The sequence below is a fragment of the Erpetoichthys calabaricus genome, chromosome 17 (assembly GCF_900747795.2).
Source record: "Erpetoichthys calabaricus chromosome 17, fErpCal1.3, whole genome shotgun sequence".
In the NCBI taxonomy this organism is placed as follows: domain Eukaryota; kingdom Metazoa; phylum Chordata; class Cladistia; order Polypteriformes; family Polypteridae; genus Erpetoichthys; species Erpetoichthys calabaricus.
Window position 1 is genome coordinate 78,481,295 of NC_041410.2, and position 17,487 is coordinate 78,498,781.

General features: G+C 36.3%; 1 protein-coding gene across 1 annotated transcript in view; it reads left to right on the top strand.

Moving 5' to 3' along the window:
- Nucleotides 1–4,962: 4,962 nt before the first annotated feature.
- Nucleotides 4,963–17,487, top strand: part of gsk3ab (glycogen synthase kinase 3 alpha b) — an 85,500-nt gene continuing 72,975 nt past the window's right edge. Inside the window, exon 1 of the mRNA XM_051920923.1 lies at nt 4,963–5,304. Within this exon, the coding sequence (XP_051776883.1) occupies nt 5,130–5,304 (175 nt within the window). The 5' untranslated portion in view covers nt 4,963–5,129. The remainder of the gene's footprint in view (nt 5,305–17,487) is intronic.

The window sequence follows — 17,487 nt, forward strand, 5'->3', positions numbered from 1 at the left end:
TTGTCAATCAAAGCGTGACCACTTGCCGAATTAAGGCGGTTACTTATGACGTCAGTAGGCCTCATAGTCTCCCAGTTGTAGCTGAAAGCTGAGCCATTAGAACACATTGTTCATTTTTCAACTTAAAAAAGTAAGCGAGATGTTGAAATTAACATTTGTACAGTTTCCTGCATTAAAATATATCCAATACTTAATAAAACGAGTTAGCGTTTCAAGCTGTTGAGCCTTCAATTACACAGAAACGAGGAAATATTTTCGAACTACACTGAAAATAAATACGTCTTATTATTTAGTGTGCAAATATCAACCGACGTCTTAGCAATAGTTGTAGGGATGCTTTAACGTCTTGGCAATAGTTGTATGGTTGCTTTAAGATTACTTTTATCGTTTAATATATCTGTTTACGGTTTACTTTTTGCACAATATTAGGTTCAAAATGCTATTGAAATCCGTATTCAGACCAATTATACATTTTATCTATATAGCGCCTTTGCATGATCAGAGCGATTCACAGAAACTCAAAATGAACAATGACATATACAACATTGCAAACAAATCATATCCGCTTAAAAAACTAAATAAAAATAACTACAGGAAACACAAAGCTTTAAATTAGAATAAGACAATAAACCAGAATAAAACTACAAACTATACAAAGTACTACAACAAAACCCTGAACAAATATAGTTTGCGATACAAATGCAAATCATTCTGAACACCTGGATAGAGAGAGTAAAGTGACAGAAGGGTCAGTAAGTCAGGGTAAGTTAAATGCCTTTCTGAACAAATTAGTTGTTAGCTGTTTTTTTTTTAAAGAATGAAAAAGCCTGAATTAGTGTAAGCCTCAGGGCATAAGAAATGTAATGCTTTACATCATGAGGTAGCAGTACGTAATAAACAAGAATAGCTGTGCCAGTTATTTGAAATATTAAAATGTGTGCTTCAATTTAAAGTCTAAATATTCTCAATTGAAATAGAAATTTGCCATTTTTCACAGAGGTCAATAGAGAGCTTCATCCCTAGTAAAGGATCAAAAATCAAAGTAACATATTTGTAATCACTGACCCTGAAATAGTCTTAAATAATATAAGAATGTTCAAAAACTGTCATTTTTAAACTTCTGGGAGTGGAGGCTCTTAGAGAGCTAGGACCTCCTGAAAGAATCAAATATCAAAAATATATTCATGATCAGCAATCTCGAAATAGCATTAAACATCACTCTGGCGCTACAGAGCTGAGAGCTCTGTCACCCTTAGAGAAAAGGTTAATTTGGGGACTAGTGGTGAACAGTAACATAGTGATATTGGAGGTTACTGATATAGTCCAGTCCAAGGCCATTTAAAGGTTTTTAGGTTAGTGATCAAATTTTATTTTCAATCCTATAAGACACAGGGAATCAGTAAAGGCATGGCAAGATGGATGTTATTTGCTCGCTGTTGCAGATCTGGATAAGAACTCTTGCAGCCAACCCAACGTAATAATTATGTAACTATTTCAAACAACTAGGCTATTGTGGCTTTCTGTCTTCGTTAAAATTATCATTAAACTTCACTTGAAAGGCACTCAACCAAAACACTTGGTGTTCTCAAACTGAGCTTTGCAGTGACCATGCCTAGTAATTATCTTTCTTAAGTTTTTTTTTCTCTGTAAGTCATGCACACCAGATATTTAAACGGAGCTCAAATACTTTTTTTATTTTGTTATCATTACAGAATTAAAGATGTAAGTCTTCATTTTAACTTTGGGTTTTTACCATTGACATAGATCCCTGATGACATTTACTGTTAAAGTTAATTTTGCTATTTCTGCACAATCTATCTATCTATCTATCTATCTATCTATCTATCTATCTATCTATCTATCTATCTATCTATCTATCTATCTATTGATTAATTCTTTTATTTGTCCTGTGAGTATTACATAGAATTACCTTGTTTGATGCAGCTTGAAATCTAATGAATTGCTTTGTTAAGTTGTCTTCCACCATATATGGCATATAAAACTCAATGTGTGACTCTGAGCTAGTCACTAAATATGTCTGTTCTTTAACTTTAAACATATACAGTAAACAATTGTAACATAGCTCTGTACAAAGCTGTATGGGACAGTGTTCACTATGAAAGGGATTCTTTATAAAATCAAGTGTTTTGTTTGGTAATTACATTGAACCATATCAGTGTTTCTTTACCAAAAAAAAATCAATGTAATATTCTCACACCTGCCCAATCCAAGTCATGGTTGCAGAAAGCCAGAGCATATCCTGGTAACAGGCTAATTTAGAATTGCATATTTACCAAAATTCTTGTCTTTGACACATTAGCAAAAAAAAAAAAAAAACATAGACACAGGGAGAATGTACAAAAAAAAAAAAAACATAAAACACAAACTGGCACAGAATTTGAACCCAGGACAGCAGCAGTAACTACCATGATGCTGTAACTTCAGGAAGCAATGTAGAAAAATCAGTTCCTAAATAAAAAAATGAGCATACTTTTTCTTTAGTTGAGGCTTTCACACACCTGATGAGGGCTTAATAATATAATAAATATAATTAATGACATTTGTATAGTTCTTTTTCTGACTGCTCAAAATGCTTTACATAGACAATGGGCAGTCTCTGTATCGATGATGTCATGACAGCCATTCTTGCTCCAGTACACTCACAACTCATAGCCAGTAAGGGACAGAGGATAATTACAAGGGCCAGAATGGACAAAGCCATAATGGATAGTTTAGTCAGGACCTTAACAGCATTTATCTGATGTTTCTAGAATCCCTTTAATTTTTTTTAATGGAATTAACTTTATTGTTGTGCTGAGTAAAATGCACAGTAAGTGTCCACATATTTTCAAAGTTACTATATATTTTATGAAACAAATAAAACCATACACTGTGAAAAGTGTCAATATTCTTTGTATAAGGTAGCCTGTAATACACATTAGGACCTTGTTATATTTTGTCAATGACAAATGGAGATCAAATTATAGATCCAGCGTATTAGTGCACGCTCCTAAACTCTCTCTCTCTGTTCTGATAGCTGTGCATAATTTAGGTTTCATCTGCGCCAAATAACTTCTGAACCAGAGCATAAGTTAACTGTAAAGAAGGTGCATCGATAATGAGCTAATATCATTTATTCTGAACCCATATTTAAAGTACTTTACTACTGAACTTAAAATATAGTAAAATACTCAGCTTTCTTCAAGGTGAAATTCTACACAAGTGTTTTAATGTCTTTAATTCTCACATTAACTGTAACTTGACCATTTACAGGCAAGACTTGCTTAGACTGCTGCATAAGACTCGATATACTGTGATCTGTTACAAAAGATAAAAAGGTTTCTATTATTTCTGTTTCAGTACAAGATATCACAATATCATATGGGGAATTGTTTATATAGTTAAACCACTTGGTCTTTTTATTTACCAGTTTAAAAGTTTATGCTACTTGGGTCTGCTACAAGCTTTTTATGAATGTATGTTAAATGCCCTGTGTTATTAGTAAACTATACACTTAAGTGATTAGCATGTAGAATGACACAGAGTGAACTAACATAGACTGAATAATTCAATACAAACATTGAACCTTTATTTGTATGCCACATTTCTATAGAGAACACAATTTCAGAATACAATTGTTTACATCGGGCGGCACGGTGGCGCAGTGGGTAGCGCTGCTGACTCGCAGTTGGGAGACCTGGGGACCTGGGTTCACTTCCCGGGTCCTCCCTGCGTGGAGTTTGCATGTTCTCCCCATGTCTGTGTGGGTTTCCTCTGGGCGCTCCGGTTTCCTCCCACAGTCCAAAGACATGCAGGTTAGGTGGATTGGCAATTCTACATTGGCCCTAGTGTGTGCTTGGTGTGTGGGTGTGTTTGTGTGTGTCCTGCAGTGGATTGGCACCCTGCCCGGGATTGGTTCCTGCCTTGTGCCCTGTGTTGGCTGGGATTGGCTCCAGCAGACCCTCGTAACCCTGTGTTCGGATTCAGCGGGTTGGAAAATGGATGGATGGATGGATGGAATTGTTTACATATATTTCCTATGTTACGGTAAAGCACTGGTAGATTAAGTTACTTGTCCAGGATCACACAGTGAGTCAGAGGTGGGAAACATTTCAAAAAAGTTGGTAACATTGCAACAAATAATAGCATTTAAACTAGAATTTGTTTTATGCAAGATAGATGTTTTGATTGTTAAATAACAACAAAATCTAGATAAAGCCTTAAAGCACATATTCTTTTCATACACATACTGTATGTGGAGTTAGTGGGGGGCTGCATTGTTTATCTGCATAAGGAAACATTAGGTAATGGTTATTTACAAGCTGAAAAACTAGAAAAGAAGTTTAGAGTCATGAAGCACTGGTTGTATAGCTTTCAACTCATGAAAATTATAAAACGGAAACATTACGTCTTTAATTTTCGTATAGCTTTCAACTCATGAAAATTATAAAACGGAAACATTACGTCTTTAATTTTCTTTTGAAACTCATTCATAAAATATAAAGAGGCTACCTAATATATTTAGTTATTATGTATACTCAGCTGGATGCAAAATAATACGTATACACTGTATCAGTGACTTAAAATGTTTTATTACAGTTCAATGCATAATACACATGCTCAAAGATCTGAACTTAAAAAAACGGACAAGTGTGTGCACTGTCCAAACGAGTAATTCAGGCATTATTTACAGGTGTTTACTTCATTTCCCAGAAATCTGTAGCAACAGCAACAGTAGTAGAGGTAATTTCTTCAATGGTTTCTGGACGTTTGGGTTTTTTAATTAGGTTTTATAATGAGTTGCAAAAGCTACTATTCCCGATTACCCCCCTATTATAGAAAAGCGAGTTGTTCTTCGAATGATCACGGGAAATGTAGTTTTATTTTGAAAACCTCACTTCTTTTTAGCCGATAGGCGGGGGAACGCTATGCCGCGGGACTTCATTTCCCAGACTACATTGCATGGGAGGGGTGACGTCGCGCTGCTCCCTGAATCCAGACGAGACAGAGTTCCCCGTCGAGAGAGTCTGAATGCCGGCTCAGGGCACCTGGACTAGCTGAGGATTTGTATTCATCTACTGAGCTACTTCTGAGATCGGTTTTACCTCGCAGTACCGTTTCCAGTAGATATGAGCGGCACCGGGCGGCAAAGGACTAGCTCGTTCGCCGAGCCGCCGGGGGGACCTGGAGTTAACGGCGGATCTAGTACTGCCGCCGTTGGGGGCGCTGCAGGAAAGGCCGGCGCATCGCAGGCCGCAGCTGGTAGCTCGTCCGGCTCCGGCTTTGGAAACCTAAAGTTGGGAAGTGAGTGTTCGAATGATCTTCGGGGTCTGTAAATTATGATTTCCATAGGAATGGCGAAAATTACGTAGGTCTGTTAGAGGCCGACAAGGAAAGCAACAAGCTCTCTTTCCCATTACAGTCACTGTGGTTTACCGTAACATCCTGGCTAACTGGCCTTTAAGGCATAAGGAGGGCGTTTTAGTGTTGGGTCCCGATGTATAAAAAAGAAATTGCAGAGTTTAACTTTTACAAGACGAGTGCAGAATCTAAAGTATTAGTTACGTGGTAGGTTCAAGGAGATCGTGATAGTTGCCTTAAATGTAATGTGATCTGTCCATTATGAGGAGGCAAAAGTGCTAACCCGTATTCTCAATCGTAAGGCAACCTGTCTTGAAAGGGGTAATGTATCTGGCCTGCACGTGACCCGTGGTTGAGGAAAGTTTAACAGATTGGATAGAAATAGGTATAAATTGGTAACGACCAAAGTTACAGAAATGTTATAAAAATGTAATCTTGTTACGTATTAATGTTCAAGATTAGGCTTATTTTAGAAAATAAAAGAACAATACTGTATTTGCTACTCAGTTTTTAGAGATTCTGGCAATATTTAAATAATTATAAACATTATTTAATTTGCAAATATTTATTAACACCTTTCTGAAATGCTCTCAGTAAAGTGAATTGTATGAGGAAACTTGACCAACTAAGAACCTTATGAAGAGTAATTTTAACATAACATAATCATAATTTTAACAAGCTACACACCATTTAGTATGTTATAGTGTTATTTGCCTGCAAACATTTTTATTTCTTAATTTGCTGCTGAGGTGGATGAAATATCGCCATGAAGGAGAGTTTCCCAGAGAAAAAATATAATGTCTTTTACAAAGATGTAAAAAGACCTGTTTTATATCCCCTGCAGCAGTTACATGCAGTTTATAAAGTGGAGGTTTAGTGAATCCAAAAAAAGTACTTATAGGGTTAGTTTGTTCATTTTCTTGGGGTGTTACTGCAAATAATTTTACATGCAGATTTATTAATCAGCTATACAATTATGTGCACAGAATTCTTCCGGAAAAGGCTTGTATATCAATATCACAAATTATCTCATGAGATCCATCTTTTGGTAAATGTGGTTTACTGACATTTAATGTTAAAGATTTAGCTAGTGGACTTTTATCTTCATAATTTTTTGATAATGTATTCCTTTTTCATACAGTTTTTTAAGAGAAGATAAATATCAATGATTTGCCGGCACAGATTTAAATTAGTTTTGTAAATTTATTAATTGTAAACAGGAAAATTTGGATACGGATATTTCATAATGTTAAGGTACTTAAAACAAACAATCTGCTTTTTTATTTTGTATTTAATGCTCACTTTTACATGTTTTAAGTACCGGTTTGACTCTGATATATGTGACGGTTATTTTTGTGATTAGTACACTGATTTGATAATTTTATTACTGGAGATCTGGGATGTACCGTTTGCAGGGTTAAATAGTACAGTTAGTATTTGAAGCAAGGTATTCATATAAAGATATTAAATTAGTCTGCATTGCATTTTACAGGACAATGGTATAGTGTGTATGATTTCTAATGTTTGCTATTGTTAAATTATGTTAACAGTGAGCCCTCGGATTAGTATTATTTCAAAGTCATTTAAGAAAAACAACAGGCATACATCTGAGAGAAAATATAGTTGGGGGGTGTGTGTGTGTGTATATGTATAATTTATTAATAATGGAACAACTGATTTTATATTTTTTTTAGAATTAGTTTTGATATTTCGATCATTTCCTAAATTTCTATATCTCTAATTCAGTCAATGTTGATATGTGTATTTTCTTGTTATCTTTTGTTTACTGAGTTAGTTCATTAAGTTAATCAGATGATTTTGTTCTCTGGTGAGATTTGTTTTTGTTTAATTCAGTGATTGGTAAATATTAGACAACTTAATAACTACATTTAGATATTGTTTTGTGTTTTCTCCTGTTCAGGTCTTGATCAGAATGCTGTTTTATGGTGGTGATCTATTATTACCTTAAGTTTTATAATATATTTTCAATTTTCAGTGGTGTAACATTTTGACAGAGAGAGAAACAGTGCTAAAAATGGGCTGACATCTCATTTATGGGTTGGTTTCTGCTTTGTGGGTTGTGGCTGCCCATAACTATCTTAGATCTTGTAGTGAAGCAAGTTCAAAATTTAATTAATGAAAGCTTATGTGTAACATTTAGGTTACTTTATGTCTACATTCAGAAATTAATATGAAAATATTGTAGTTCTACCTTTGTGGTTTTTATATTGATTTGACTTTATTAGTGATGAACATTCTTCTGTTTCATTGGTCCCTGTCATCTAAAGTCATTAAATATCACTTGCAAGTCTGTCCACTATGGCAAAATGAAAAACTGTCTGTAAAGCAGGTGTTTTGCTAGGAGGAGCATTCCTTCTGAACTTGGATCATATGTAGAAGGCAAAGAATTGAATACATGAATAAACTTGTTAAGGCGTTTTGCAATCAATCTATAGAAAAAAAAAATCCTTTGCTGCTTACTGAGTACAGAAGGTGGTGGTGTTTTATGGATGGTTTCTAAACTTTTGGATTTAGTTTTAAATATAAATTTAAACAAAAAACGCTGCTCAGTTGGCACAGGGGAAAATGCTCTCTGATATGATGCTTTTCCTCTTTTATTAATGTCTGTTTCTGAGCCCAAAACCATTTATACAGTTTGTGTTTTCTATGTTTGCTTGTAGAAATGATATTTTGTAGTTAATTTATGCTTCACACATTTTTAGAAATTGTGTCAGATGCCTTCATTGTGAAAGTACTATTGGAAAAGGTAGTGCTTCCCCTTTTTTCAGATCTAAGTGAAAAGAATGCACCATGGTATTCTTTTTGAGCTTTTTTTTTAAGCTGGTGCATCAGTGGATCCCTTTAACAATAAATTAACGTATATTGCAGTAATACTTTTTTTTATTGTAACTGCTTTATCTAATATAAAATATCAGGAAAATGCATTAGTGTTAGCCATTTTCATTCTCATGCTTCTTATCCTAGTCCAACAAAACTTAAAACCATATCTGTAAACCTGTCAGCTTGTGAAAATGTTCAGCCAAAAATTGTAAATATTTTTATTTTAACCTATACAGTGTGTATTGTGCATTGTTTTTATAATTTTGTTAATTCTGAATATTTCTTACTTGCACTGCTCAACCAGAGTTGGCGAGTTTTCATCTCCTTTCAGAAAAGTTAAAGTTCTGTTTGCCTAAAGTTGCTCAGAAAAAGTAAAGTGCAGGATTACTCTGCCATACCCAATCTGTTATGTTTTCTTGTGTTTAACCACTATGGAATGTATTCCAACATAATTGTGTATAATTGTGCACACTTGCATGCATATGCTGATAGTCCCTTGTACCAGGCCGGTTTTGAGTTGTCAGTTAAGCCAGCAAGCAAGTCTTTAGGATGTAGAAGGAGAAGCAGAGCTCTTACAGAAAATCCATGCAGTGGAGATTGTGAAAGCTCCAGTAGTAAAAATGAGTAAATTGTATCCACTATTATAAAAAAAAAAAACAATAGTCTATCTGTTGTGTTTTCTCATAGTACACAGTAGCTGTTTATTTATTTTTACATTTTGCAGTTTTGTCTTGTTTACCTAGGCATTTTAAGTTATGCTACTGACAAAATATTGATTGTCAGCTAAATATACAGTAAATATGGAAATGCAAAGGTATACACAGGTAACCATTTTACTAGTGAACACATATCAAATAATGTATTGCACCTGTTTTGGCCTTTAGAACAATATGATTTCAACGGGGCATAGATTCTACAAGATGCTGGATGCATTGTTCAGGAATATTGTACCATTCAGAAATGTCTGTCTTGTAAAGTTTCTGCGAATTGGATGTCTTCATATGAACACCTCATCTCAAAAATGTACAATACGCTTGAGGACCAGGAACTTTGCATGTCACAGAACCAGTGAAAACTTAATGACCTGTTCCTTGGTTCGAATACTTGCATTATGATATGTTGTCTTACAGTGTCTGCCCTAGGGTGGATAAACTGTAGCCATGAATTGATGTGCTTGATCAGCAGTGATGATGCCTTTCAGACATAGTTCAGCTGGTATCTGGGGTCCTAGTATGTGCCCAAAAAAAATTCCCCACACCATCATACTGTCACAGTCTGCCAGTACTGTTGACATCTAATAGAATGGCACAAGTACTCATGTTGTTTCTGTCACCACCATGATGCGGAAGAAAACGGAATTTTTCAGTTTTTTGATGCAACATTTTGAAAGAGAGAGAGAAACTGTGCTTTTTTGCTGACAACATTGGTATCCAATTTAAGACAAAGTATTACATGATGCATTCTGAAATAACTTTATGCACATCAGTTTGAAGTCAGATGAGATTTGTCTGGTTAAGGCCCATCTGTTTGCTTTTATGATTCAAACCATTCTCCTTTAACAGTCCACAAATAAACATGCAGTTTTCATTTACAGGATTTCTGATCACTGGTAATTTTTTGCATTTCACACTAAATTTGTTAAACCCTAATAAAAGGGTATGCATAAAAAGCTTATGATGTCAACCGTTTGGGAGATGTTCCCTAGATCCTACATGCTTGTGCCAGCGATCATGCTTCGTTCACATTTAGTAAGGTCATTTATTTTGTGAATTCCAGCGCTCGGTTGAACACTACTGATAGCTAGAAATGCTGTTTTCTCAGATTTATGCCTTACCATCTCATATGACTGAAAGTTTGGAATGTAAAAATTGTGTAAACGTTGAAAGTGTATCGAATAAACTGTCAGCTCAATGTACCACAAGTATATTGCGTTCATTTCTTTCTTCTTAAAACTCTTAAGTTTTGCTGCAGCTGTATTATTGACATTTTGGAAGCTGTGAAGATTTTCCATATAGTAGTACAGTGATCCCAGTACAGTGATTATTACTAGGGGGCTTTGCTCGCCCACCCCCCGGGTTTGGTTTACCGGATAAACAATTTAAAGAGATTATTTTCATGGGAATTGTTAAATGGGCATTATTTTCAATTTTACTTTAAAACTTTTGTAAAAACAATATTTGTCCATCATTTCCTGCCCTGGACGTGGTTAAATTTCTTTCTCGCTTTGGGGGTCTGAGCACTTGCTAAAGAGATGCGATTGGTTCAGCTGCTGTCTTGCTGCTGGTGCTGGCCAGCTGTGTGTTTTGCTTGTCGCGTTTTGCGTCAATCACTTAAAAGCCTGTACAGCAGCTGTCCTTTTGCCACTTCACATCTCTGCCGAAATTGTTTCCCGGGGGTGGGTGAGGGCTGAACGCACAGCAAGGAAATGTGCTCTGATCATCTGCTAGCTAGCTGCGTGTTCTGCTTATCGTTGTTTTAAGAGCTGGGAGTGTGTCTGCCAAAAGCATTCCAACAACTGCTAGGTTAGATGTCAGTGAACTTGTTTTAAATTGTTTGTAAGTAGGGCGTGACGTGCAAAAATCACCGTCTCATGGGTTTAGCTTCCTAAGGTTGTAATGTCTAGTCTTGCGTGTTGTCAAAGTGTCTCTCCGAGATGATCTGGTCTCGATCGCTGCACTCAACCCCCCCAGAGGTGCGCTACGCTCCTGCCACTTCGCGTCTCTCCCGCTTGTGTTGTGAGGAGGGGGTGGGGGTAGCTGAGCACACACTAAGGAGAAGTGGTCGGATCAACTACTGGCTTTGTGCTGCTTCTGCCAAGATGCCTGTTCTGCGTGTCGATCATTTAAAAGCCTGTACAGCAGCTGTCCTTCTATCTCACTGCCTTGTCTTGCGTGACGTTAAAATGTCTCCTGCGGGATGTCAAATTGTCTTCCGAAAAGATCAAGCGTCGTCTCCCTGGTGTCTCTGCCAAGATTTTTTTTATAATAGAGAGATGTTACTCATATCCTTAGCCCGACATCCATATATCATATGTGTGTACAAAGAGTGTTTTAATAAGTTTACATGTGTTTAAAGCGTGTGGGAGGGGTATTTTAAGGCTTAAACTATATTAAAAAAAAAAAAAAAAAAGTTTATTTATATGGTCTTTCTATATCGCGAATTTTCACCTATCTCTGATAGGTCTGGAACGTAACTTCCACGATAGGCGGGGGATCACTGTAGTATTTTCACTTATGTGGAATATAGTTAAATTCATACTTGCATGTCTGACCAACGTGTATCACGTTGTCACCCTCCTATGCCATGATACGAGTGTATTAAAAATGCAGAACTTTATTGTGAGTTAAGCTGTAACAATATTCAGTGCATTTACATGCACCTCAATAACCCCATTGTTCACAGAAACCTGATTTCTAACATGCCATTTAAAATCATCAGGCTATCGTCTTTTCAGAAACCTGGTTCATATAGTTAGACTGCTCTGGGAATAACCTAATGTGGCCATGTAAACCCTTAACTGGGTTACTGTTAAGGATTTTGTAGTCTGCGCCTGTCCATTGCAGCTTGTCAGCCTGCATATATAGTTGCTTTGCACATGCGTTCAGCTGCCACATACAGAAGCGATTGGCTGAACATTTGCCTTTGGAAATTTGTTTTATGGATGCAATTTTACATCTCCTGGCTGAAATAATCAGTCTCAGTATTTCAGAAATTGCTAAATTTGTGTCATTGGGCTGAACAAATATACAGTGCTAAACTCTGAAACACAATCTTAAGAGCAGTTGGTTAATGTTAAAAGTATTTTGCATTATGTATTCCAATGCATTTATTGATCAGCTTTTCTTTCATACTTTGTTTTTCCTTTTCTAATTTGCAATATATACAGATTATGCAGAATTTAAATGTTGGTTAAAAAAAATTTTTTTTTTACTTTCCAAGGTTGCAATGTAGTATACTTTTTAAAATTTTCCTTTAATAAATTATTCATTGGATATTAAATTGAATACATTTTCACTAAGAGGACTGTCATAGGTCAATTCATGTCTAATTTTTAACATGGTTTTGATCTTTCAGAGAGCATTTAAATATAATATTTAATACAAATTTAAATTGAAAACTGTTCTTTTAATAAACTACCCATTTAAATTACACCAGTGTTCAGTTTTATGCTTATAATCAACATTAAGAGCTAATGTCAATTTTATATTTTAACAAATTCATTTAAGTGTTAATAGTAGGAATTGGCACACTTTGAATAGCCATTTGTGATTTTATTTATATATATATATATATATATATATATATATATATATATATATATATATATATATATATTATATAAAACATTTATATTAAAACAAAATCACTGCTTTAAGAGTGCTGTGCAGACTCATTAATATATTTTTAAAAAGTAGCTAGCCATCATCACAGGTATATTCTTGCTTGAACTTAAAGACCAAAAGCTATCTCCTCTGGCTAGTCAAACACAAATGCATTCTGCACAACCCCATTTGGATGAAATGGTGAAAAAGTGGTCTGGTCACATCTGCCTTTAGCTGGACCACTTTGCTCACATCCTGTTTCATAAGTATATTAAAATTCAAAATTGGTATACAGATTATATTAAGTATGTAGTTTCACAATAAGGGACAATGTGAAATTTACTTCTGGCAATTCTTGAGTTTTTCATCAATGTATCGTGAGACAACACAACATCCTCACAGGTGGCGCAGTGGTAGTGCTGCTGCTTTGCAGTAAGGAGACTGTGGAAGATTGTGGGTTCCCTTCCCAGTTCCTCCCTGTGTGGACAGTGCTTTGAGTACTGAGAAAAGCGCTATATAAATGTAATGAATTATTATTATTATTTATTATTATTAATACTTTAAGTAGTCTCCAATGTGGTGTAAAATGCTAATAGCAGACTCTTACAGTGGGTACGGAAAGTATTCAGACCCCCTTCAATTTTTCACTCTTTGTTATATTGAAGACATTTGCTAAAATCATTTAAATTAATTTTTTTCCTCATTAATGTACACACAGCACCCCATATTGACAGACAAAAAAAAGAATTTTTGAAATTGTTGCAGATTTATTAAAAAAGAAAAACAGAAATATCACATGGTCCTAAGTATTCAGACCCTTTGCTCAGTATTTAGTAGAAGCACCCTTTTGAGCTAATACAGCCATGAGTCTTCTTGGGAAAGATGCAACAAGTTTTTCACACCTGGATTTGGGGATCCTCTGCCATTCCTCCTTGCAGATCCTCTCCCGTTCTGTCAGGTTGGATGGTAAACGTTGGTGGACAGCCATTTTTAGGTCTCTCCAGAGATGCTCAATTGGGTTTAAGTCAGGGCTCTGGCTGGGCCATTCAAGAACAGTCACAGAGTTGTTGTGAAGCCACTCCGTCGTTATTTTAGCTGTGTGCTTAGGGTTATTGTCTTGTTGGAAGGTAAACCTTCGGCCCAGTCTGAGGTCCTTAGCACTCTGGAGAAGGTTTTTGTCCAGGATATCCCTGTACTTGGCCGCATTCATCTTTCCCTCGATTGCAACCAGTCGTCCTGTCCCTGCAGCTGAAAAACACCCCCATGGCATGATGCTGTCACCGCCATGCTTCACTGTGGGGACTGTATTGGACAAGTGATGAGCAGTGCCTGGTTGTCTCCACACATACCGCTTAGAGTTAAGGCCAAAAAGTTCTATCTTGGTCTCATCAGACCAGAGAAGCTTATTTCTCACCATCTCAGAGTCCTTCAGGTGTCTTTTAGCAAACTCCATGCGGGCTGTCATGTGTCTTGCACTGAGGAGAGGCTTCCGACAGGCCACTCTGCCATAAAGCCCTGACTGGTGGAGGGCTGCAGTGATGGTTGACTTTCTACAACTTTCTCCCATCTCCTGACTGCATCTCTGGAGCTCAGCCAAAGTGATCTTTGGGTTCTTCTTTACCTCTCTCACCAAGGCTCTTCTCCCCCGGTAGCTCTGCTTGGCCAGACGGCCAGCTGTAGGAAGGGTTCTGGTCGTCCCAAACGTCTTCCATTTAAGGATTATGGAGGCCACTGTGCTCTTGGGAACCTTAAGTGCAGCAGAAATTTTTTTGTAACCTTGGCCAGATCTGTGCCTTGCCACAATTCTGTCTCTGAGCTCTTCAGGCAGTTCCTTTGACCTCATGATTCTCATTTGCTCTGACATGCATTGTGAGCTGTAAGGTCTTATACAGACAGGTGTGTGGCTTTCCTAATCAAGTCCAATCAGTATAATCAAACACAGCTGGACTCAAATGAAGGTGATCTCAAGGATGATCAGAAGAAATGGAAAGCACCGGAGTTAAATAAATGAGTGTGACAGCAAAGGGTCTGAATACTTAGGACCATGTGATATTTCAGTTTTTCTTTTTTAATAAATCTGCAACAATTTCAAAAATTCTTTTTTTGTCTGTCAATATGGGGTGCTGTGTGTACATTAATGAGGAAAAAAATTAATTTAAATGATTTTAGCAAATGGCTGCAATATAACAAAGAGTGAAAAATTGAAGGGGGTCTGAATACTTTCCGTACCCACTGTAATTAGATACAGCATGTAAAGGAGGGAGCACATATTGTTTTGGATTTTGCAACAACCTTTAGCCATATCTTTGCTAAAGATCTTGGCTCTGATATTTTCAGAATGGGTAGCTGCATCTCTTCTTTGAATACTGAAGTCAATTTAACACTTTTGTCTTGCCAGACATGTCCTTAGGTCTAATGTTTGGTATATTTTGCAATACCAGTTGCTGTATACCCTCCAAAGTCCGTGTGTCATATTTGAACACCAGCCATTCATAATCTGCTTGTGTGAGACAGGTTTGGAGGGAACTGAACAGCACATACTATGTCTACATATGTATTAGTTAATTTTATAATTATTCATTGCAACAGAACTGTGGTTTGACAATATTCGTATTATTAATCTCTTCTTCATACTTTTCTAGTGTAATATTATCTCTGGTACAGTGCATTTAATGCAGTGAGAACGTTTGTGTCAGGGTGTCCTGCAGTAGAATTAAGTGTACAAATGTACCATACTTTTATAGTATTATGGAATTCATTACCTGTGAAGGTTCCATGTTAATGTAAATGTAAACAAGGTTTTTCATGTAATGCATTTACTTTCATAAAGAATATTTTTACATTTTTATGTTCATGCTTCAAGTCTAACCAGTGAAAATCATGCAACTTTTTTAACAAACCTTTGCCCATTCACCAAAGGTTTTCAGTGTAAACATAAAAAATAATTCATGACAATTTTACCTTTACAACCAAAGGAGCTGTTCACAGTAGTACAATCATCCAAACAAGCAAGAAAAAAGCATTTATAGGACCATTGTATATTTATTGGATTAATTTTGTCACATTTAAACAGTACATTGAAGTTCTTATTTACATGTGCTAGTTGCCACTGTCCCATGCCATGATTAGTAAGTATAACTTACCTTACCTTGAAACTTCTGTTCTTCTTACCTTAAATAACTGTTTCAATTTAATACACCTGTTCTCATTACTTTAAATAAGCCTTTTGTACATTCCTCACTTTGACATAGAGATCTACATGTCAAATATATTTCATAGATGCACTTACTTTAAAGAGAAGAAAATGGAATAAACAGAAAAGGAGACTTATCGAGGAAGAATCTAGCTACTTGAGTTATATTAAAGAGCCTTTTCAGTATTAAGGAGCCATTTCCAAAGTGTGACATGGTGGTTCATAGGTTACAGCTACTACGAGGAAGCGCTGGAGTATCATTTGTACCATGTATTTGCTGAAGTTTGCATAAAAATTTTTGTCACAAAATGTCTGCAGAGATCAAAAATGTTTAGAAAGAGAACTTTATAGAGAATTGACAATAATAGTCTTACTTATTTGGTGTATTATGTCAAGACATGGGTACAGATTTTAGCTTCTTTATACATCATTCCTGAGACAGTGTGCTTGCACACCTTTGAACTACCAAAAACGATCTATTGACAACTCATCAAAATTGATGTTGTCACGCAATAAATTTCTCAATATATCACAACCTACACGAAATCGCAAATTTCAGGAAAGATTAACTGCCTAACAAGCTTTGTTATGTGGTGAAAACAATTGTATTGTAAGTAAAATGACTGCATTTTTATGTAGAAACAATGAATTTTATCAATCTTCTTCTATAATACGCCTACCGTGGCTGTTCATTTGTCTGTCCAGGATTTTAAATCACCTGTAGCTCGCAAACCATTTCACCTTTTGACTTGAAGTTTGGTACACATACAGTATACTACATGACGTCTACTATCCTCTTTCGGGGTGATGATTTGTATTACTCTTTATTTTTATTTTATTTTATTGTTGAATCAACTCTCGGCAGTGCGCAGCAGGGCGGCGCATGCGTATGGGAGCCGTTCTCATTCCCCACCACCTTCGCTAATCATTCTTGGGGCAGATTGAAGACTTAAGTGCCAGTTTAAGTGAAAAATTAAAGAAAACGTATTAAGTAATTGCAACACAAAAACTAACTTAATCAGTTTTAACGCGAAAAGATGCCAACGAAAGAAGAGAAGCAGCGGGCCGCTACGGTTGGGAAAAGAAGAGCTGCTCAGGAAGCAGCAAGCACATCAACCTCTGAGCAAATGAATGCTAAACATACAGAGAAAGAGAATGAAAACTATGAATGCTCAAGTCAAGTGTATTTATTCACTGCATGTTATTGTGCAGTACGCCGTTACTGGTGATATATAAAAGTTATTGATTATAATGAAAAATCATCAGATTACATCGTAATGTCGGCATGAAAAAAATGACCGCATCTCCAGGCGTGCAAGTATTAGGTTAAAATACTTATGTAAGACCGTAAGAGTGCTTCCCCTTTGAAAAATCAGCCGTCATTTTGTAAACAATATTGAAGACCAATTTGAGACATGAAGGACATGCCTAAGTAGACTGTTTCCGCACAAAGTACGTACCCAATGTGAAAGTAGTGGTAAAATGTGCCCTGCACAGCACATATAATATTTTTCTCCAGAAAATTGCACTTGTCCGCGGACAATTGAAACAGAAAAACACGCTTGTCTGACGGTCAATTTACCCGTGTCGGACGAGTCGGGCGTTGGATTTCCGCACCCCTGGACATGAAGTCATGATTTTTTTTTTTTTTTTGATTCAACTCTAAATTGACTCCATTTAATAGTTTGTGTACATATGGACCACAGTGTACTGGGATCCAGTCCAAGGCTGCATTCTACCAATTGCTGTATGGGTAGGTTCTGACCCCAC